Source organism: Bos taurus, chromosome 1 (genome assembly GCF_002263795.3).
Source record: "Bos taurus isolate L1 Dominette 01449 registration number 42190680 breed Hereford chromosome 1, ARS-UCD2.0, whole genome shotgun sequence".
In the NCBI taxonomy this organism is placed as follows: domain Eukaryota; kingdom Metazoa; phylum Chordata; class Mammalia; order Artiodactyla; family Bovidae; genus Bos; species Bos taurus.
In genome coordinates, this window is record NC_037328.1 from 126,751,977 (window position 1) to 126,775,748 (window position 23,772).

Genomic DNA, 23,772 nt, shown 5'->3' on the forward strand with positions numbered 1-23,772 from the left:
CTTCAGGTCCAGGTCTCTCACCAAAAACTGGGTACATGCAGATTGCACAGGAATGCTCCCACACAAGGACATGTCTTTAAGCCTGGGATAGGTACTGCTAAGTCACTTCAGTCGTGTCTGACTCTGTGCGATCCCACAGACGGCAGCCCACCAGGCTCCCCCGTCCCTGGGATTCTCCAGGCAAGAACACTGGAGTGGGTTGCCATTTCCTTCTCCAATGCATGAAAGTGAAAAGTGAAAGTGAAGTCGCTCAGTTGTGTCCGACCCTCAGCGACCCCATGGACTACAGCCTTCCAGGCTCCCCTGACCATGGGATTTTCCAGGCAAGAGTACTGGAGTGGGTTGCCATTGCCTTCTCCTGGGATAGGTAACTGTTTCACATAACTTTATAGAAACAAAAAGTGAGAAGACAAATGAATGTATACCAAACGAAAGAATAACTTCCCCACACACAAAAATACCCCTAATGAAACAGAGATAGTAATTTACTTGATAAAGAGTTTAAAACAATAGTAATAAAAATGCTCACAAACTCAGGAAAAGAATACAGGAACCCAGTGAGAACTTCAGCAAAGAACTAGAAAATATAAAAACCAATCAGAGCTGAAGAATACAATAATTGAAATAAAAATTTCACTAGAAAGAATTGCCAGCAGATTAAGTAATACAGAAGATGGCATAAGCGACTTGGAAGACAAAATATTGGAAACCACCCAATCAGAACAACAAAAAGAAAAAACAATTTTTAAAGGAAACTTTAAGGGATCTGCTCAGATGGTAAAGCGTCTTGTCTGCAATGCAGGAGACCCAGGTTCGATCCCTGGGTTGGGAAGGTCCGCTGGAGAAGGAAATGGCAGCCCACTGCAGTATTCTTGCCTGGAAAATCCCATGGACGGCAGAGCCTGGTAGGCTACTGTCCGTGGGGTTACAAAGAGTCGGACTTGACTGAGTGACTTCACTTTCAAGATAACATCAAGCATACTAACATTCAGGTTATAGGGCTCCTGGAAGGAGATAGAGATAAAAATATTTCATCACATATTTGATGAAATTATGGCTGAAAATTTCCCTAACTTGAAGGAAACAAATACCCAGATCTGGAAAGCACAGAGAGTCCCAAAACAGATGAACCCAAAGAGACCCACATGAAGACATATCATAATTGAAATGGCAAACATTAAGGAGAATTCTAAAGGCAGCAAAAGAAAGCAAAATCACATACAAAGGAACCCCCACAGGGCTACCTGCTGATTTTTCAGCAGAAACTTTGTAGGCCAAAATGAAGTGGCATGATATACTTAAAATGCTGAAAGGGAAAAACCTGCAACCTAAGATACTCCACCCAGCAATGTTATCATTCAGAATGGAAGGAAAGTCAGTTTCCCAGACAAGCAAAAACTTAAGTTAATCACCACTAAACTGGCCTTACAAGAAACATTAAAGGATCTTTAAGTGAAAAAGAAAAGCCTATAACAAAAATAAGAAAATATTTAAAAATCTCACTGACATATGTAAATATACTGTAAAGGCAGTTGATGAGCCACTTAAATAAGCAGCAATGAAGGTTAAAAAACAAAATTGCAAAGTTAACTATTAATCAACTATAACTGCAATAAACAGTTAACGTGAAAATGTTAGTCACTCAGTAGTGTCCAGCTCTTTGTGACCCCATGGACTATACCCCGTCAGGCTCCTCTGTCCATGGAATTCTCCAGGTAAGAATACTGGAGTGAGTAGCCATTCTCTTCTCCAGGGGATCTTCCTGACCCAGGGATCAAACCCAGTTCTTCTGCATTGCAGGCAGATTCTTTACCATCTGAGCCACGAGGGAACACTTAATGGATACTCATGAAAATATAAAATATAACACCAAAACATAAAATGTTGTGGGGTGGTTAGTTAAAAAAAAAAAGTAGAGCTTTTAGAATGTGTTTGAACTTAAATGACTATCATTCTAAAGAAAGTGAAAAGTGAAGTCACTCAGTCCTGTCCGACTCTTTGCGACCCCATGGACTCTAGCCTACCAGGTTCCTCCATCCATGGGATTTTCCAGGCAAGAGTACTGGAGTGGGTTGCCATTTCCTTCTCCAGGGGATCTTCCCAACCCAGGGATTGAACCCAGGTCTCCCACATTGTAAGCAGATGCTTTACCATCTGAGTCACCAGGGAAGTCATTCTAAAACAAGTAGATATATTTACAGATTTATATATATATATATATATATATATATATATATAAACCTTGTGGTAATTGCAGATCAAAGTTTTCCAATAGATACACAAAAGCAAAGGAACCCAAACATAATTTTTAAAAAGTATCAAACCAAAAGAGAAGAGATTAGAAAAAGAAGACAAGAGCAAAGAACTACAAAACAACCAGAAGACATGTAATGAAATGGCAAAAGGTATGTGCCTATTAATTATCCCTTCTAATTTAAATAGACTAAATACTCCAATCAAAAGACATAGGGTACCTGACTGGATGAAAAAACAAGATCCATGTATATGCAACCTAAACAAGATTTAATTAAGTTCAGTTCAGTTCAGTCGCTCAGTCGTGTCCGACTCTTTGCGACCCCATGAATCGCAGCATGCCAGGCCTCCCTGTCCATCACCAACTCCCGGAGTTCACTCAGACTCACGTCCATCGAGTCAGTGATGCCATCCAGCCATCTCATTCTCTGTCGTCCCCTTCTCCTCCTGCCCCCAATCCCTCCTAGCATCAGAGTCTTTTCCAGTGAGTCAGCTCTTCACATGAGGTGGCCAAAGTACTGGAGTTTGAGCTTTAGCATCATTCCTTCCAAGGAAATCCCAGAGCTGATCTCCTTCAGAATGGACTGGTTGGATCTCCTTGCAGTCCAAGATTTACTTCAGAGCTTAAGACACACTGAGAGTGAAGAGCTTAGAAAAAGATGTTTCATGCAAGTGGAAATGGAAAGCTGGGATAACAGTATTCATTTCAGACAGAATAGACTTTAAAACAAAATATATACCAAGACATTATTTAGGGCATTAAATAATGATAAAGGGAGGATTCTCAATCTAAGAGGAGGATATTAGACTTGTTAATATATATACACCCAACACAGGAGCACCTAAATATATAAAGTAAATATTAATAGACATAAAGGGAGAAATTGACAGTAATAAAATAATAATAGAGAACTTGAATACCCCAGTCACATTAATGAATAGATCAGACAAAAACCAATAAGGAAACAATGGGCTTAAATGACATATTAGGCCAGATGGACTTAATAAATATCTATAGAGCATTCCGTTCAAAAATAGCACAGTACCCATTCTCAAGGGCATATGGAACATTCTCCAGGATAGATCACATGCTAGGCCACAAGAAAAATCTCAGTAAATTTAAGAAGATTGAAATTAAGTCCAGCCTCTTTTCTGACCACAACAATAAGAAACTAGAAATCAATTGCATGAATAAAACTGGTAAAAATACAAACAAGTGGAGACTGAAAACACACTACTCAAAAGCCATTGGGTCAATAAAGAAAGAAGAAATTTAAAAAATAGCTTGGGATGAATGAAAAATGTAGAAATACAACCTTATAAAATCTATAGGACACAGCAAAAATGATTCTAACGGAAATTTATAGTGATAGAAGCCTCCTTCAAGAAACAAGAAAAATCAAATAAATAACCTAACTTTCCATCTAAAGCAACAAAAAAGAACAGAGCACAAAGTCAGTAGAAAGAAGAAAATAATAAAGATCAGAGTGGAAATAGAATAGAGACCAAAAAAAAAAAAAATAGAAAAGATAAACCAAGAGCTGTAGTTTTTGAAAAGATAAACAAAATTGATGAACTTTAGCCAGACTTATAAATCAAAAGAGTGCTCAAATGTAAAGAAAATAAGAAATGAGAAAGAAATTACACCTAATATAACAGAAATTCAATCATCAGAGAATACAGCAAACAGTAATATGCCAACAAACTGGATAACCTAGAGTAAGTGAATAAATTCCTAGAAACACAGTTTTCCAAGACTACGTCAGGAGTAAATAGAAAATCTGAATAGATTGTTTATTAGTATTGAATCAGCAATGGACTCCTAACTAACAAAAGTCTGGGACTAGATGACTTCACAGGGCAATTCTACCAAAATTTTTAGAAGAGTTAATATCTGTAGCCTTCTCAAACAAACAGTTTCAAAAAATTAAAGAGGAGAGAACACTTCCCACCTCATCCTGTGAGGCCAGCAGTACTCTGATACCAAAATCAGATAAAGATACTATAAAAAAAATTACAGGCCAATATCTCTGATACAATAGATGCAAGAACCCACAACAAAATATGAGCAAACCAAATCAGCAATATATTAAAAAAAAAAAATCATGCATCATGATCAAGTAGTATTTATTCTAGGAATGCAAAGGTGGTTTAATATCTGCAAATCAATTAACACGATTAACAAAATCAAGGATAAAAATCACATGATCATCTCAATAGATTCAGAATAAGCATTTGGCAGAACTCAATATGCATTCATGATAAAAGCTCTAAACAAAGTTGGTATAGAAGGAAGGAACATCACCATAATAAAGGCCGTGGGACAAATCAACACCTGGCATCATACTCAGTGGTGAAAAGCTGAAAGCATTTCCTCTAAGATCAGTAACAGATGAGGATGCCCACTCTTGCCATTTCTATTTAATATAGTATTGGAAGTCCTAGCCACAGCAATCAGACAAGAAAAAGAAATAAAAGGCATATAAATTGGAAGGAAAGAAGTTAAACTACCACTGTTTGCAGATGATATAATACTATATAAAGGAAAATCTTGGACTCCACCAAAAAAAAGAAAAAACCTGTTTGAACTAATAAATGAATTCAGTAAGGTTTCAGAATACCACATTAATGTACAGAAATTTGTTGCATTTCTATACACTAATAAAAAAATTCAATTTATAATCAAATCAAAAAGAATAAAATATCTAGGAATATATTTAATGAAGAAAGTGAAAGATCTGTACTCTGAAACCTATAAGACATTGATGAAGGAAATTGAAGACAATAGAAATAAATGGAAAAATATCTCATGTTTGTGAGTTAGAAGAATTAATACTATTAAAATACCCATACCACCCAAAACAGTCTACAGATCTAATGCAGTCCCTATCAAAATACCTATGACATTTTTCACAGAACTAAAACAAATAATCCTAAAATTTGTATGAAACCAAAAAAGACCCTGAATAGTAAAGTAGTCGTGAGCATAAAGAACAAAGTTGCAGGTCATGGTCTCTGACCTCAGACTATACTACAAGGCTAAAGTAATCAAAGCAATGTGGTACCAGCACAAAAACAGACACGTAGAATAAAGAGCCCAGAAATAAACCCATGCACACGTGGTCAGTTAATCTATAGTAAAAGAGGCAAAAATACATAATTTTTTTAAAAGAGACTTCAATAAGTGCTGTTGGGAAAGCTAGACAGATACACATAAAAGAATGAAGTTAGAACATTTTCTCACCCCATTTACAAAAATTAACTCAAAATGAATTAAAGATGTAAATGAAAGGCCTAAAATCATAAAACTGGAAGAAAACATAGGCAGTTCACTCTTTGACACTGGTTAAGGCTTTGTTTCTTTGGTTCTGTTTCTTCAGGCGAGGGGCAAAAAAGGAAAAATAAACAAATGGGAGCTAATCAAACTCAAAAGCTTTTGCACAGTGAAGGAAACCATCACGAAACAAGGAACCCACCAAATGGGAGAAGATAGTTGCAAATGATAGTCTGGTAAGGGTTTAATATCCAAAATGTAAAAAGAACTCATACAACACAATATATTTGCTGGTGGTTCAGACGGTAAAGAATCTGCCTGCAATGTGGGAGACCTGGGTTTGATCCCTGGCTTGGGAAGATCCCCTGGAGAAGGTAATGGCTACCCACTCCAGTATATTCTTGCCTGGGAAATTCCATGGACTGTGTAGTCCATGGGGTCGTAAAGAGTCTGACACGACTGAGTAATTTTCATTTCACTTCATACACCACAATATGAAAAAAATAGCCAATCCAATTTAAAAATGGGCAGAAAATCTTAACAGACATTTTTCTAAAGAAGACATACAGATGGCAAACATACATGAAAAGATGCTCAACATCACTTATCAGGGAAATGCAATTCCGAATCACAAGATGTCACTTCACATGTATTAGAATGACTGTTATCAAAAAGATAAAAAGTAACAAATGTTGGGAACCCTTGTGTACTGTTGGTGAGAATGTAAATTGGTGCAGCCACTATGGAAATCAGTATGGAAGTTCTTTAAAAATTAAGAACTAAAAAAAAAATTAAGAACTACCATATGATTCAGCAGACTTCCCAGATAGTACAGTGGTAAATAATCTGCGTGCCAAGCAGGAGATGTGGGTTCAATCCCTGGTCTGGGAATATCCCCTGGAGAAAGAAATGGCAACCACTTCCAATATATTCTTGCTTAGGATTTCCCATGGATGGAGAAGCCTGGTGGGCTACAGTCCATGGGGTCACAAAGAGTGGGACACAACTTAGCGATGGAACAACGACGACAAGCAGTCCCACTCCTGGGTATTTATCTAATGAAAACATTGATTTGAAAAGATAGTCACCTCAGTGCTTATGGCAGCATTATTTACAGTGGCCAAGACATGGAAGCACCCTACATGTCCGTTAACAGATGTAAGGATAAATAAGTTATAATATATCAATCAACTTTGAATATTTATTGGAAGGACTAATTCCAAAGCTGAAGCGCCAGTCCTTTGGCCACCTGATGTGAAATGCTGACTCATTGGAAAAGACTCTGATGCTGAGAAAGATTGAAGGCAAAAGGAGAAGGGGGCGGCAGAGGGTGAGATGGCTAGATAATACTGACTCAATAAACATGAATTTGAGCAAACTCCAGGAGAGTGGAGGACAGAGGAACCTGGCATGCTGTACTCCATGGGGTCGCAAAGAGGTGGACACAGCTTAGTGACTGAAAAACAGCAAATTATATAGAGAACTGTTTACGTAAAATTATACAATATTATCTATTCTGCTTGGTGAAATAAGTTAGAGAAAGACAAGTCCTGCGTTTTCACTTACTATGCAGAACAAATGACTCAAATATGCAAACAAATGAACCAGTGTAACTAGATAGAAACTGGCTCACCAATACAGAGAATAAACTAGTGGTTACCAGAGGGGAGAGGTGTGAGGGTTCAGCCAAAAATAGGTGAAGGAGATTAAGAGTTACAAAATACCAGTTAAAAAATACCAAGTTACAAGGATGTTATATGCAGCACAGGGTATAGAGACCATATTTGATAATATCTTTCTATGGATTTTATTCTATAAAAATATTGAATTAATGTGTTATCTATCTGAAACTAATATAATATTGCAAGTCACATATACTTCAGGAAAAAATTGTTTAATTAAAAAAATTTTCCAGTATTACTGCTTTTGATCTTTGGGAGGACATGACAGAAATTGTAGAGAGTATAAGAGAAGGAATGAGTTAGGTGGTGATGAGGGTGAGCAGGAGGAAACACGATAAAGTGTTCGATTTGGGATGTGAATTTCCCCCAGACAGGTGGTGCATTTCCTTCGGATACTCTTCCTTTCAGAGCATAATCTGCATTACAGGTTGATGCCCGCATCTGCAGTTGCCCCATACGCTCCTCCTCACCCCGACTCTCCGCCTAGTGTCTTGGACACAAGTTAGTACGTGAGTCAGATGAAGGAGTAAGTGAATTCAAGTCTTCTGTGGGGATCAGTGTTTCTAACCAGTGGTACTGTTGCCATTTTAGGCCAGATACTTCTTTGTTCTTGGGGGACATCCTGGGCATCTAATGGGTATCCTGGGCATCTAATGGTATCTAATGGGTAGAGGCCAGGGAGGCTGCTAAACACAGGTGTTTAGCAGCCTCCCTGGCCTCTACCCATTAGATACCATTAGCACCCCGCTTCCTAAGTTTCCCAACTAAAAATGTTTCCACATGTTACCACATGTGCCTGGGAGATAGAGAACTCCCAGTTGAGAACCACTGATGTAGATGAAGTGTGAAGAATTACGTGTGTTCTCTGGTAAAGATTATATGGATAGAAGAGACAAAGGCTGAGGATTTGTACAGAGTTTCTCCCCCCTTCCCAACCCCCCAACTGATTTTTTAATTTATTTTTGGACACACTGAGTGGCATGCAGGATATTAGTTCTAGGACCAGGGATCAAACCCAGGCCCCCTGCAGTGGAAATGTGGAGTCTTAACCCCTGGAACACCAGGGAAGTCCCACCGACCCCCCAATTTAAAGGGAATCAGAATGTCAGTGCTGGCAATTCAGGACCTAGGCAAACTGGCGAAGTAGATGGTGTGGAAGTGGCGGCAGGAGAGTGTTCCTAGGGATGGCTAATTGCAAGTGTCACGTTTAGTTGGGTTATTGACCACCGAGATTGCTTTCATCAGAAGCTGCAAAGCAAGGTCATTTGTGGCAGCAAGTTTACCCTAGTTGGAGGCAAAGATTTTATGCAGCAGTAGAACCATACTGCCTCACTTTTAGGAGAAATAGAATCAGATTCCAAGACAGTTCATTTCCCTTACTGGGGCTGCTGTTGTACTGTTTTCCTAAAGCAGTTAACTGTGGATTTTCTTCTTTGCTGTCTTTTTGTGAGATATCTGTATTCTTTTATGAGTTTTGAAAGTTTCATGGGAACTGAATCACTGGATATTTTCCTGCAAAACCCAGACACATAAGGCTTCCTGCATTTTTGGTTTTGTTTTTGAAATATCATGATATATTTATTTCAATGAAATTCAATCCTCATCTTTCATCTTACAAAATATTTTTTAATATAAATTTATTTATTTTAATTGGAGGCTAATTACTTTACAATATTGTATTGGTTTTGCCATACATCAACATGAATCCGCCACAGGTGTACACGTGTTCCCCATCCTGAACCCCCCTCCCTCCTCCCTCCCCGTGCCATCCCTCTGGGTCATCCCAGTGCACCAGCCCCCAGCAACCAGTATCATGCATCGAACCCGGACTGGCGATTCGTTTCATATATGATATTATACGTGTTTCAATGCCATTCTCCCAAATCATCCCACCCTCTCCCTCTGCCACATCCTGCATCTTTTATAATTCCTTAAAATAATGGAGTTTTATTCTGTTCCCTGGTTCCCATGAGCCATGGTGACGTATAATGCTGGCAGGTTCTACACCTCCCCAACAAACAGCTGAGACACAGCATAGGAACGGGCCCAGCCCTGAGCCAACATGAAGCACTTCTTCATTTTTGAGAGAAAAAGAGAGGCAGGTTTGACCCGTGGAACCCCCTGTTGTCCATTCCACTCACAGCCAGCACCTCGTCCTCTTCACAGCTCACTGGTTTTCCCTCCTGTGTCCATGGTGCATTCTGTTGTTGTGGCCATAGAAACGTTGTTTTCCTTAGAATTGATGTTAGGAAGTCTAAAACTCTGAACGTTCTTTTTATTTTTTCCTCCTCATTTTCCCCCCTTCAGATGCCAGGAAACTCATTTGTTACCTTTTTTTTTTTTCCCTCAGTCCTTGTTTTCTTCATATGCTTCAAGTTAAACATTTTTTCATTATATTTGATCAGTGTTTGTGGTTAGCCTGTTTTCTAAAACAACTGTAACTATCTCTTCCATTTTGATTGTTCTAAAAAAAAAAAAATCCCGAGTTGTTTTCTTTCTCCCGTCACTGTGTCTCTCAGGGAAGCTTCTACCAACTAACCTCGGACCAGGGTGTGTGCCAATTAGTAGTATAAACCATGAGTCGTTGCGTCGCAGTTCACTCAGTAACTGGCTCATTGAAAGTAAAGCATTGGGCTGACTACTGAATTGAGTATAAAGACGAATCAGAACAGCAGCTCTGTAGGAATTTATACTCTGGTGATGCAAGTATTGACATTGCTCTATGTTCCTCCAGCACCACATACATCTTTTATTGTGGCACTTGCTACTTATGTTAATGGTTCTCACTAATTATTTATGATACAAAATATATTTAGAGCCACAGAATAGTATACTGTGTTAGAGAGGGCTCGAGCAATTCGTTTACAATATTGGCTTTTCTGCTTTCCCTCCATTTCTCCACGGATAGAGTGAAGGCAAACCTAAGTCACTGCTGAGTGAATGTTGAAACATGAGTTATTACTACATGTGCTACAACCGCATCAGCCTGCTGATGTTTCTTGAACACTTTGCTAGCTGCAGGCTTTGTACCTGCTCCTCCCCCTGCCTGAAGCCATCTTACCCAAGAAATTACCTTTCTTTTCACTTGGACCTCACCTCAAAGAGCATTTCTAAGGAACCTTCCCTGACTGTTTTATTAGGTTGGTGCAAATGTAATTATGGTTTCGGACTGTGAATTTTAAATCATTATAACTAGGCTCAAACACATTAATCAAAATAGGAATCATTGTAGTCAACACTTATTTGCCAATGAGAAGTAAGTTTGTTTATTCCTACAACATAAAAAGCTGTGCTTTGGGATTCGACCAACTCTTGGAAAGCATTTTCTGCTTCCTGCTGGTCATGGGAGTGTTTTTTCTGCAAAAAGTTATCAAGGTGCTTGAAGAAGTGGTAGTCTGTTGGCAAGAAATCAGGTGAATATGAAGGCTGAATATTCAGATGACTATGAAGCCCAGTTTGTTCATCTTTTGAAGTGTTGGTGGTACAGTGTGCCGCTGGTCCTTTCTGTTGACCAGTCCTGTCTGCAGGCGTTGTAGTTTTTGGTGCATCTCATTGATTTGTTGAACATCTTTCACAGATGTAATGGTTTCTCTGGGACGTGGAAAGCTGTAGTGGTTCATACAGGCAGAAGACCACTAAACAGTGACCGTGACCTTTGTTTGGTGCAAGTTTGATTTGGCTATGGGAAGTTCTTTGGAGCTTCTTGGTCCATCCACTGAGCTGGTCATAGCCAGTTGACATATACAATCCCCTTTGCATCATACGTCACAATCCGATAGAGAAATAGTTCGTTGTTGTTGCATAGAATAAGAAAAGATGACACTTCAAAAGGATGATTTTTTTTTTTCAGCTCACAAGACACCCACTTACTGAGCTTTTTCACCTTTCAAATTTGTTTCAAATGCTGAACAACCTTAGAAAGGTCGACATTGAGTTCTTCGGCAGCTTCTCATGTAGTTGTACAAGGCTCAGCTTCGAAGATTGCTCTCAGTTGGTCTGTTGTCAACTTCCAATGGCCAGCCTCTATGCCCTGCATCTTCAGGGCTCTCGTCTCCTTTGCAAAACTTCCTGAACCACCACTGCATGGTACAGTCTTTAGCAGTTTCTGGGCCAAGTGCGTTGTTGTTGTGAGTTGTCTCCACTGCTTTACACGACCCATTTTGAACTCAAGAAAATCTCTAGAATTTCCTTTTTGTCTAACAGCGTTTCACTAGTCTAAAATAAATATAAAATAAACAGAAAGTGATAAGTCATTAGCAAAAAAAAAAAGTGAGAAATGCACATAAAAATGATACATAACATAACCACATTTATGTAGAATGTATTCCAATATCAAATGGCAAAAACCGCAGTTAAGTTTTGCACCAACCTAATACCTCCCTATAACTTGACCATTATATTTTCTTCATATTGTTCATCACTAAAAATTTTCATATCTAAAATCACTTCATATCTAAAAACTTTATTTACTTATTAACATTTTTTAAAAATTATATCTCTCTCATGAAAGAAGTTCCATGAGTGTTGGGACTTTTGTCTGTCATGTCCTGGCCTAGAACAGCACCTGGCATATGTAGTCTCTCAGGGCTCTGACTGAGATGAACCTGGAAAGGAAGGCAGGCTCTGGACCAGAGAAGGCCGTTGGCTGTGGTAGAGAGTCTGCCCCTTGTAAGCAGTGGGAAACTGTCAAAAGCTGTTAGGCCGGAGAGTAATGTTATCAATTTTATATTTTCAAAGAACATTCTTTTTCTAGCTTTTTTTTTTTTCACTTTTTGGCCATACTATGCAACTTATAGGTTCCTAGTTCCCTGTCCAGGGATCAAATCCATGCCCTTGGCAGTGAAAATGCAGAGTCCTAACCACTGGACCACCAGGGAATTTCCTAGAAAGAATATATATTTTTTTTAATTGCAGGATAATTGCTTAACAATGTTGTGTTGGTTTCTGCCATATAAAAATGAGAATCAGCCATAGTGTGTGTGTGTGTGAATCCCCTGTGTCTTAAGCGTCCCCCCACCCCTCTTGGTTGTCACAGAGCACCAGGTTGAGCTCCTTGTGTTGTATAGCAACTTCCCAGTAACTATCTGTTTTACACATGATAATGTATATATTTCAATGCCACTCTCAAGTAGCAAGAACAGTGGATTTGAGGTCAGTAAGGCTGAGACTAAGAAGTCTCTTTGAAGGCTATTGCTTATTCAGGTCTTTGATTTCATATCAAAAAGTCACCTCATCCCCAGTTACTCTGTTCCTTTACCATGCCAGTGTTTTCGAAGCATATTCATTGTATGAAATTCTGTGTTTTATTTATTAACTCATTTGTTTTTCAACCCCAACTAGAATGTAAGCTCCCAAGATTTAAGGGATCTCTTTGAGGACCTCAGAGAAGGCGATGGCACCCTACTCTGGTGCTCTTGCCTGGAAAATCCTAAGGATGGAGGAGCCTGGTGGGCTGAATGCAGTCCATGGGGTCACAAAGACTCGGATGCGACTGAGCGACTTAACTAACTTTGAGGACTTAGGATGAACCTTCCCTACCCAAGTTTTTGGCTATAGCAGCAGAAAGATACCGTTAGCTCAGGAGTGACACGCCAGAGGGAGAGGAGCAGCAGGTCTGGTTAGACGTGTTGCATTTGAGATGGCGTGAGCAATCTTTGTTTTGTTTTGTTTTAGCTGCACTGCTAGACGTGCAGAACTTCCCCAACCAGGGATTGAACCTGTGCCCCCTGCATTGGAAGCCTGGAGTCCTAACCACTGAACCACCAGGGAAGTCCGGTCTTGGGAGATAGGAGGAAGGCAGTTATTTGTTTGTGAGGGGATAGAACTTAAGTGAGAGACTGGCCCTAGAGATGAGGATTGGGAGAGTCTATGAGTGTGTCAATTTTCTGAGAGGGCAGCTAGTTAAAAGAGAAAGAGACTACAGATGCAGCCCTCGGCAAACACCAGCATGTACCTGGCAGTCAACGGAAGAAAAATCTGCAGAGAAGACTCAAGAGACGTGCTTAGAAAGGCAGGAGGAGAAACAGTGCAGTGGTACCATGGAGACTTAGGAAAGTGACTTCTAGGAAGGAGGAAGTGATCATCTGAAGCCAGTATTGCAGAAAGGTCAAGTCAGATGATGGAAAAGGATCCTGTAAATCTGGGAATTAGAAATATATTAGGGGGAATTTCCTGGCAGTCCAGTGGTTAGGACTCTGCACTTTCACTGCCAAGGGTGTGTGTTTAATCCCTGGTTCGGGAACTAAGATCCCACAAGCCATGCTGCCAGAGAAATAGAAAGGAATATATTGGTGGCCATGGTGAATATAATTTTCATGAATGATTGGGAATCTAAACTGCATTCGAATTATATGTAGTTGAGATAATGGGAGGTGATGAGGAAACACCAAGAGGGCTTAGCTGAGTGGGGAGGCATCCTGCATCAGGAATTTTGGTTTTGGTCAAAGATGGGGAGATTTAAGCATGTTTAGAGAAGACAGCTGAAGGAATGCGTGTGAAATGAAGTAGTAGAAAGCATGGATACCGAGAGTCCAAATGGAGGTGCCAGCCTTAGTCTTGGAGAAAGAAAGCTTCTCCTCTGGACCAAGAGAGACCCACAGTGGCTGAAGGGGTAACTGGTGGAGGAGTGGGGAGTAGAGGAAGGTCCTTCCCTGCGTCCTGACTTCCTTTGAGAAACAAGAAGCCAGTGGTGGCTTAGGGCTTGAGAAATCTGGTGAACATTTAGATGGGCCCTTGAGGGTGAATGGAGAGGAAACTGATTAGGGATACAAGAAAGACTTTCATCAGCTTTACTGACTCTGAGAAAGGAGATGAGCTTATATCTCATAAGTAGGGGCTGGTACCAATTAACAAGGCTATATGATTTTTTCCAGCTTCTCTCAGCGGTTCTGACATTGAAAGTGAACCCAGAAGAAAGAGTGATCCCAGGTTAGGTATTGAAAAGGTAGGTAGGTAACTTGAAAGTCCAGGGATAGAGAGTGACATCACCACAATAGTAGAGTGGGAAGCTGTAGAGATTGGTCCCTCCACCACAGCAACTGCTGATTGGGAAAGACTGGAACAAGCTCTTTCAGAACTCTGGAACCTGACCTGTCCTGATATTAACTTGCAGATTGCTGGATGAAGGTAGAGACCCCTGTCCTTGGGGAAGAGATGGCATGTGCCACCAGCTCCATTCTTCAGCCCTACTGCATATGTGGGGAAGGCAGCCCACCTCCCAGGACTGAGGGCAGGTGCCAGGGCAGGTCATGGGAATCTTGTCCCACAAAGATTTGGGGTTCCTAGTGAAAGGTTGTTGTTGAATCACGCGAATACACCAGGATTCTTGGCCCCCGGAGGAGAAGAATTCAATCCGGGGCCAGAGACGAGGCTTGATCGCTCAGAGCTTTTGTGTAATAAAGTTTTATTGAAGTATAAAGGAGATAGAGAAAGCTTCTGACATAGGCATCAGAAGGGGCAGAAAGAGTACCCCCCTGCTAGTCTTTAGCTGGATGTTATATAGTCACTAGCAGTCTGTTAATGAAAGAAAGGAATGTCTTAAAATTCAGAATGGCACCAGGCCCCTCACCCATAAGATGCATTTTGGGATAATCTTGGCACCAAATGGTTTATCCTGGGCCATAAAATGATTAACTTGAATCTTGAAGAAGGGCAGACCACCATACAAATGGTTTCATTTACATAGATTAGGGGAACAATATCTGAGTATAACATACTGGTTTGTCAAGTAGGTTCTGGGCCAAGAGGCGGAACCGACTTGGAGACAGAGTCTGGGGTAAAGGCATAGTACATTAGCATAGCTTAAGACGAACATTTCCATAAGAAAAAGGCATTGGTTATCTCTAGGTTCGAGAATAGCTAACTTCAGGCGAAACCAGGTGTCCTTATGGCAACACAGTATTTTAAGAGAAACCTCCCTTTAAATTTGTATAGAGAAGGAAAAAATATTGCTAGTTTGTTTCCTCCTGCCGCTTAAGAGAGATAAAAATGTCTGACACTTGCAGGCTATTTCCTCCATTTGGAGACCCCTGGCCTTCCTGCCTGTTACCCTCTCACTAGTGGCTCTAGTGGTAAAGAACCTGCCTGCCAGTGCAGGAGACATAAGAGACACAGGTTCGATCCCTGGGTCAGGAAGATCCCCTGGAGGAGGGCTTGGCAACCCTCTCCAGTATTCTTGCCTGGAAAAATCCCATGGACAGAGGAGCCTGGTGGGCTACAGTCCATAGGGTCACGAAGAGTTGGACATGACTGAAGAGACTTAGCATGCACACATGCAGAACCTATTGAATAGAGTGAAGTAAGTCAGAAAGAGAAAAACAAATATCATATATTTTTATGATTAAAAATTTAATTAAAAACTAATGCCTACATATGGAATCTAGAAAAATGGTACTGATGAACCTATTTGCAGGTCAGGAATAGAGACACAGATGTAGAGAACAGAATGTGGACACAGTGGAGGAAGAAGGTGGGACAAATTGAGAGAGTAGCGTTGGTGCATATGTGTACTGCCACGTGTGAAATAGCTAGTGGGAAGCTGCTATATAGCACAGGGAGCTCAGATCAGTGCTTTGTGACAACCTAGAGTGGTGGGATGTGGGGCTAGATGGGAGGGAGGCTCAAGGGAGAGGAGATACATGTATACTTACAGCTCATTCACACTGTTGTACAGCAGAAACCAATACAACGTTGTAAACCAATTATCCTCCAATGGAAACTGAACTTAAAAAAATTGGGCCTATATACTCTGGTGGATTTTGCAATGCCCTGCAGAACTGGCACAGATGCTTACCTAGGCTCTGGCCCTCTCAGCTACAGTGGCTTCCTTTGGCACATCACTTGAAAGATTTAAAGGGCCAGTACCTTTTTTGGGATTTGGGGGCCGCACATTTTAGAAAATGTGTGTCAGATCCCTAGCTGATCACATAGGAAAGATAACAGAAGCTTCAGAAACATCAGTGACCACACATAACAAGGAATACACAGGTTGCAGGACCAGTTTGGAAAAGTCACAAACTGATAGCTGCAGCTCTCAGTTAAGAAAGAATTGGCAATGACTGAGGAGTGGGAAAAACAGACTTCTAGAGCTACCACGTTTATTTTCAAAAGAATGAAAAATTAAAGTATCTCACTGAGGGACCTCCCTGGTGGTCCGGTAGTTAAGAATCCACCTTCCAGTGCAGGGGACGTGGATTCTACCTCTGGTTGGGGAATTAAGATCCCACATGCCTCAGGGCAACTAAGCCCGAGTGCCGCAACTACTGAGCCCACGTGCAGCAAAGAAAGATCTGTATGATGCAGTGAAGACCCCACGTGCTGCAACTAAGACCAACACAGCCAAATACGTACATACACACATAAACAAACTTTAAAAATATAAAAAGAGAAGAATCTCACTGACCTGAGTTAAAAACTAGTTGATGTAAGGAATGTTGGATAGATTTATCATTTACAAACTGAAATTATGTATGAAGGTATAAAATTACACATTACAAACAGTATAAAACCATACAGTTCAGAATTCATGCCATTTTTTTTAAATTTAATTTTATTTTTAAACTTTACATAATTGTATTAGTTTTGCCAAAACTCCCTTAATTGCTCTGCCTTTCCTGTAAACAGCCCCTCTGTATTCAGCCTCACAAGTTATTAAAGCAAGATGTGTTATTATGTATTAAACTAACAAAAAAATCAGTGTGGGTGAGATGATGGCAAATTTGTTTCAGTCATGCATTGCTGTCATATTCTATAATATATTCATGCTTGCTTCATATCTAATTGACACCTCCAAATACTTATCAAGGAAAACTGATACTACATTCCATGCACCACCTAGTAGGGACACCCTAACTGAGAAGGCATTTGACTGTGTGGCATCAAAAGTTACTAGAACAGTCACTATGCGGTACTGATTACAAGATCAAATATAGCAAGTTTCGCCACATTTAAGGAGCTGGAAAGTTGTCTTACTCTTTGATTCAGTAATCTCACACATAAAAGTGGGGGAGATTTGGGGGAATGGCCCAATAAAACCAACAGTAGTGCCTTGGCAGTCACTTTTGGAAATAGGGTCATTGAAAATGTAGTTATTTAATTAGGATGAGGTGTTAATGCAGTAGGGTGAAGTGTAGTCGCTCAGCCGTGTCCGACTCTTTGCAACCCCATGGACTGTAGGCCACCAGGCTCCTCTGTCCATGGGATTCTCCAGGCAAGAATACCGGATTGGGATGCCATTTCTTTATCCAGGGGATCTTCCCAACCCAGGGATCGAACCTGGGTCTTCCACATCACAGGCAGATGCTTTACCCTCTGAGCCACCAGGGAAGAACTCTTCATCAAATGTGACTGATTTCCTCATGAGAAGCAGACACAGGGACACTACCCTGTGAAGAAGGAGGATAGGAGAGATGTGGCTGTGAGCCAGGGGACGCCAGAGATTGCTGCAAACCCCCGAATCCCTGGGTTGGGAAGGTCCCCTGGAGAAGGGAATGGCTACCCACTCCAGTGTTCTGGCCTGGAAAATTCCATGGACAGAGGATCCTGGTGGGCTACAGTCCATGGGGTCGGAAAGAGTCGACCATGACTGAGTGACAATCCACACTACCAGAAACTAGGCATAGATGAGGGCAGACACCCTTACGGGTTCCAGAGGGAGCTCGGCCCTACCAACACCATAATTTTGGACTTCTAGCCTCCAGAACTGGGAGAGAATAAAGTGCTATTCTTTTAGCCTCCCAGTTTGTGATACTTTGTTATGGCAATCCATAGAAACTAGGGAGCCATGACCAGGCAATGGGGAAAAAAGAGTCTTTTCAACAAAGGATACTGAGAAAACTGGACATCCATATGCAAAAGAATAAAGTGACACCCTTCCATATACCAAATATAAAAATTAAGTCAAGGGACTTCCCTGGTGGTCCTGTGGTTGGGACTTTGCACTCCCACTCTTGGGGGCACAAATTCAGTCTCTGGTTGGGAACTAGAATCCCGCATGCCATGCAGCCAAAAAATTTTAAAAAATAAAAATTCATTAAAGAAAAGGTAACTAAAAATGGATCAATGAGTAAATTTAAAATACAAATCTATAAAACTCTTACAATAAAATGTAGAGGAAATCTTCATCACTGTGGATTTATTATGATTTCTTAAATGACATCAAAAGCACAGCTAACAAATGAAAAAAATAGATAAATTGAACTTTAAAAACATTTTTAAAGTTGAAAATTAAAAACTTTTGTGCATCAAAGCATGCTATTAAAATGTTTTTATCTGTTTATGATGAGTAATTAAAAAATTTTTTTCTTAACTATTAGAATTCTCCAAAATAGAAACAGAATTACCCTAATTTAATCTAAAATAATAAGAAATAAAGTTGTCTTGAAATTATTTTGGCATAATGTATAATGTGCAATTTAAAAATGTGTCTGAAAAAGTTTATAGCCTTTGATATCTTAAATTTGATTTCTGAAAACTGACTGAAACATGTAATGTGAAAGGTGTGTGTCTTGCTGTTTGGCTTCTAATTTCATTTAAGACTGAGGACTAAAACAAATGGAGAATCACTCTTCTGATTGGTAGGAGTAATAATGGTGACCATTTGGATCATTCAAGGAAAAAGAAGTACTCTGTTCATGATGTAGGGGAATGCTGTGATCCCATTAATAAAAGTGAAAACCAGAAAGAAAAAAACAGTTTTCACACTTTGAGTGAAAACTCACAAAATGGTAGAAAATATTGCAAATTGTACATTTGGTAAAGGATTAATATCCAGAATATATAAATAACTCCTGTAGCTCAACCATACCACCAAAACCTATACCCAGTTACGAATTTATGAATGGTCAAAGGCTTGAATAATATTCAAATGGTCAATAAGAACATGAAAAATTCTTGTTGGGGAAATGCAAATCAAAACCACAATGAGGTACCACTTCACACCCCCCAGGATGGCTATAAGTTTTTAAATGTAAAATAACAAGTGTTGGTAAGGATATGGAAAAATTGGAACTCTTATACACTGGTTGTTGAAATGTCAAATGGTGCAGCCATTGTGGAAAGCTGTCTGGCAGTTCATCAGAAACTAAACATAGAATTATCATATGACCCAGCAATTCTAATCCTCGATATGTACACAAGGAATTGCAAACAGGGACTCAAACAGATACTTTACAGCAGTGTTTATAGCAGCATTATTCACAGTAGCAAGGAGGAGGAAACAGCCCAAGTGTTTGGAGATAGTGGCTCTGTTAACACAACATTAATGCCACACTATATTGTGCACTTAAAAATGGTTAAAATGGTAAACTTTATGTTATGTATATTTTACCACAATTAAAAAAAGAATTGATAGCATGTGAAGGCAAGTTGTTAAAGTGATTTGTTGTTCAGCCGCTAAGTCGTGTCCAACTCTTTGTGACTATGGACTGTAGCCACCAGGCTCCTCTGTCCATGGAGTTTTCCAGGCAAGTATATTGGAGTGGGTTGCCATTTGCTCCTCTAGGGATCTTCCCAACCCAGGGATCGAACCGCGTCTCCTGTGTCTCCTGCATTGGCAGGTGGATTCTTTACCACTGGGAAGCCCCCATTAAAGTGGAAGAACATGTAAATAAGCCCAGTAGGAAAGTAAACCTAGGTAGGGGTCTCAGGAAGAAAAGGGGATGTTTGAGGGATTAAAGGAAGGGAAGGTATTTAGGGAGTAAGACTGAGAGAACTGAAATAATACTGGGTTGGCCAAAAAGTTCATTCAGGTTTTTCCATAAGATGGTACAGAAAAACCCAAACAAACATTTTGGCCAATCCAGTAGCAAGACATGCCTACTGATATATTACAAAGTTAAGTTTTGGGGGGGGTTTTGGTTAATTTGCCTAATTTATTTATTTTTTAACAAGTTAGAATTGCAATATAGGTAAAGTTTTTAATCCTGCTTTTTTTCCTTTAATATTATACTGTGAGAATTTTCCTCTCATTAAGCTATTTTGTGTTTTCAGTTGAAGTATACTTGATTTACAGTGTTTCAGGTTTATAACACAGTGATAGAATACCAGTGGTAGAATGTTTCCAGGTGGTAAAGTTGAGGATGTGACCCTGGGTGAGGACTGCTAAAGAAGCATTGGAAATGACAGTCTTGGGAACTGAACGTGGTCTGGTGGCCCAGATGGTAAAGAGTTTGCCTGTGATGCGGGAGACCTGGGTTCAATCCCTGGGTCGGGAAGATCCCTTGGAGAAGCAAATTGCAACCCACTCCAGTATTCTTGCTTGGAGAATTCCATGGACAGAGGAGCCTGGTGGGCTACAGTCCATGGGGTCGCAAAGAGTTGGACATGACTGAGGGACTAACATTTTCACTTTTCACTTTCACGGTCACGCAGGGGTAATGTTTCCTCCTGGAGGAAAGACAGCAGGCCAGCCAGGGCTGGATGCTGGAGCTGAGTGGATGACAGTGATTGATTTGCAGGAGCCTCAAAGGAAAAAGTATTTATTTCTACTATATTTCTTAAGGCTATACTTTCATTGTAGTGTTGACCCAGTTTGTTGAATTTATTTATTTATTTTTTTGAACAAATTTTGGGAAGCCGGGTAGGTTGCCAGTGGCTAACCAGTCCTAAAGTTGAGAAGCATAAAATAGGATAAGGCTACATTTCAGCACTCCTGTAGGTACAGTTTTTATCTGATTGTGTATTATCAAGATAAGTACAATGAAAGGAAAAAGCATCGGCTTCTTTATCTTGCTTTTAAAGTTGTATCAGCTTCTTTAAAGATGTTTCATCAGTTTTGCTTTGTTTTTGGAAGTGCCCACATTGTCATGCTTCAAAAAGGATAACTTTTTGGATAGAATCTGATTGAAAAATTTATGCTATATATCACATAATTGTTACAAAGTGTGCTCAATTTGTCAAATCAAAAAGAGACATTTACAGAGCCCCACCTAATTAAATCATATGTTGAAATTACAGTTTGACCTCTAAATTTGTTTTCTCTTGTGGCAGCAGGTCTTTTATATAATGTAGTCACTGATTTATAATGAGTCTCAAAATACTTTTTCCATCTTTCTTAGGAAAACGGGAAAGCATTTCCACAACTTCATTAGTTGGCAAGACCTACGAGCTACTGAACTTGTAAAATCTTGGAATGGTTCTCTTTTAATGAAGGTAATCTTTTTCTTATGTTCTGTGATTTGGATGTTACTATTTTTCCCGTATATATTCTTCAGCTGTATGCTGAATTATATAATCTACTGATGATGTTTTAGGACATTAAGAAGAGAATAACATGCACATGCACACTCCCCATACTAGTGAAATTTAATAGGAGTCACCCAGAAGTATGTGTGGCGGGTTGAAGTGCTTAACAGCTACTCTTCATGAAGTCCTGAGGCGATTTGGGGTGGGCCAGAGGTTCACAAGTTACTGAGAATTCATTCTTATTCCTGGAGAAATAGAAAAAATACAGACTATGTCCAGTATAGGTACAGACCATGTCCAGATTTTATCATCTGGACATAGTTATGAAAGTGGAGAATGGATATTGAGGTAGATAACTAGCTGACTGCCTGACTGCCGCAGTCTTTCAGCATGATGCCTGGCACGTGGTAAGGCGGTGACAGCGCTGGTGACGATGGGCAGCGGTTGCGATACATCACTCAGAAGTGTGAGGTTACTGAGTCGAAGAGGAAGGCAGTTTTCCAGCCCCTCAAATGTGATACCTGCAGTATTTGGTCTTATAATCAAGACCAAATGTTATTATATTATACTAAATATTAATTATAAGACTGCTGCTAAGTCGCTTCAGTCGTGTCCGACTCTTTGCAACCCCATAGACGGCAGCCCACCAGGCTCCCCCATCCCTGGGATTCTCCAGGCAAGAACACTGGAGTGGGTTGCCATTTCCTTCTCCAATAATTGTAAGACTAACTATGCAGTATTGATTATTTTAATGCTTCTAATACCACACAGTTAAATGCTTTCTCAGCTAGGCTGCCCCTCCCAGGTGACGGATAGGGGAGTGTCTGGAACATCAGGTTTCCTTGATAAATGTTTGAAGACATTAATTTTATATGAAAAGCAAGTCCAAATATTGGGTCGGCCAAAAAGTTTGTTTGGCTTTTTCATAACATCATGAGGGAAAACCAAACCAACTTTTTGGTCAACCCAACATATTATAAATATGACAGTAATACATGAATGAAGCATATCTGCCATAGTCTCACCCACACTGATTTTTTTGTTAGTTTAATATATAAAAATGTATTCTCCCTTAAAAGCTTGTGAAGCTGAATATCAGAGATGCTGTTTACAGAAAGAGCAAGGGTGTTGAAAGGGATTATAAGGAAATGTTGTGAACTTTGGAATACTTTAAAATTGTACTGTGTATAATGTGCAGTGTAATACTTTAACATATAATTTTAGTTTTTAATCAGTCAATTTATTAGACATTCGATTCCTTAAGATGGCTTCCCTTGTGGCTCAGATGATAAGCGTCTGCCTACAATGCGGGAGACCCGAGTTCGATCCCTGGGTTGGGAAGTTCCCCTCTAGAAGGAAATGGCAACCCACTCCAGTACTCTTCCTGAAAAATCCCATGGACGGAGGAGCCTGGTAGGCTACAGTCCATGGGGTCGCATAGAGTCGGACACGACTGAGCGACTTCACTTCACTTCACTTCTTCACTTCACTTCACTTCACTTCACTTAAGTTGGTCACTGAAGTGTTTAAAATGTTTATGCCCTTGAAAATAAATTGTGAGAACATTTATTTCTGTAGAATAAGCCCCAAATCTCAAGCTGTGACATAAAACTGGCATCAGGCACAAAACTGAACATTTAAAGGACTTTGGCTACTTGATACCGAACATGTCTATGACGTAACTTTGGGCCTCTCCTAGCAGAGAAATGCATACAAACAGATTCATAAGAGTTTAGCACACAAAATTGCAGAGCCGGTCCTGCTGAAGGAACCCTACCCTGTAACTGTCCTTTTCCAGATCCTTGTGGTGACAGCAGTGATGGAGGTTCTTGGAAATGTTTAGGGAGAATGTGTCAGAGCTGGCACCAAGGTAGTGAGTTTAGCCACCACTGTCCCCAGGCAAAGTGATGAAGAAATTGGCGCATGGGGCCATTTCCCAGCACCATGTCTCCTCCAGGCACCAGTGCTTCTTCTCACTGTTGTCCTGATTCGTGCCTAATGGCTGCTAAGGCTTTTCTTTGCTTTTAGCATAAAATCCTAACTTCTTATCATAGTTTGACCCTGACCTCTTTCCAGACCCCGCTCTCCCTGAAGCTGCTAAGGGTTAGGCTCCCGTTTTGCCAGCCCTCAAGCCCTTTCTCACCCTAAAGCCCTCATCCCTGCAAGGGACCCCCTCCACCATCATGGCTGGACTCTTCTCATCGTCGGGGCCCGGCTCGCCGTCCCCTCCTCTGTGGGAGCCCTTCTCTGCCATCTTATTTATAGCAACATCCCCTGCCTCCAATCCAGTCTTTATTACTGTCCTTTCTTTCACAACAGTCCTCAACTTCAAAGATCTAACACACATTTCTCAATTGAAGTTTTAATTGAGACAATTGTAGA

The 23,772-nt window shown here is 40.2% G+C and overlaps 1 protein-coding gene across 3 annotated transcripts in view; it reads left to right on the plus strand.

Moving 5' to 3' along the window:
• GK5 (glycerol kinase 5) overlaps nucleotides 1–23,772 on the plus strand; it is an 84,000-nt gene that overhangs the window by 15,818 nt on the left and 44,410 nt on the right. For 2 of the 3 annotated variants that reach the window (NM_001035473.2, XM_024992195.2), the window contains 1 exon segment: nucleotides 21,264–21,357. In NM_001035473.2, coding sequence (NP_001030550.2) covers nucleotides 21,264–21,357 — 94 coding nt within the window. 3 annotated transcript variants of the gene reach the window in all.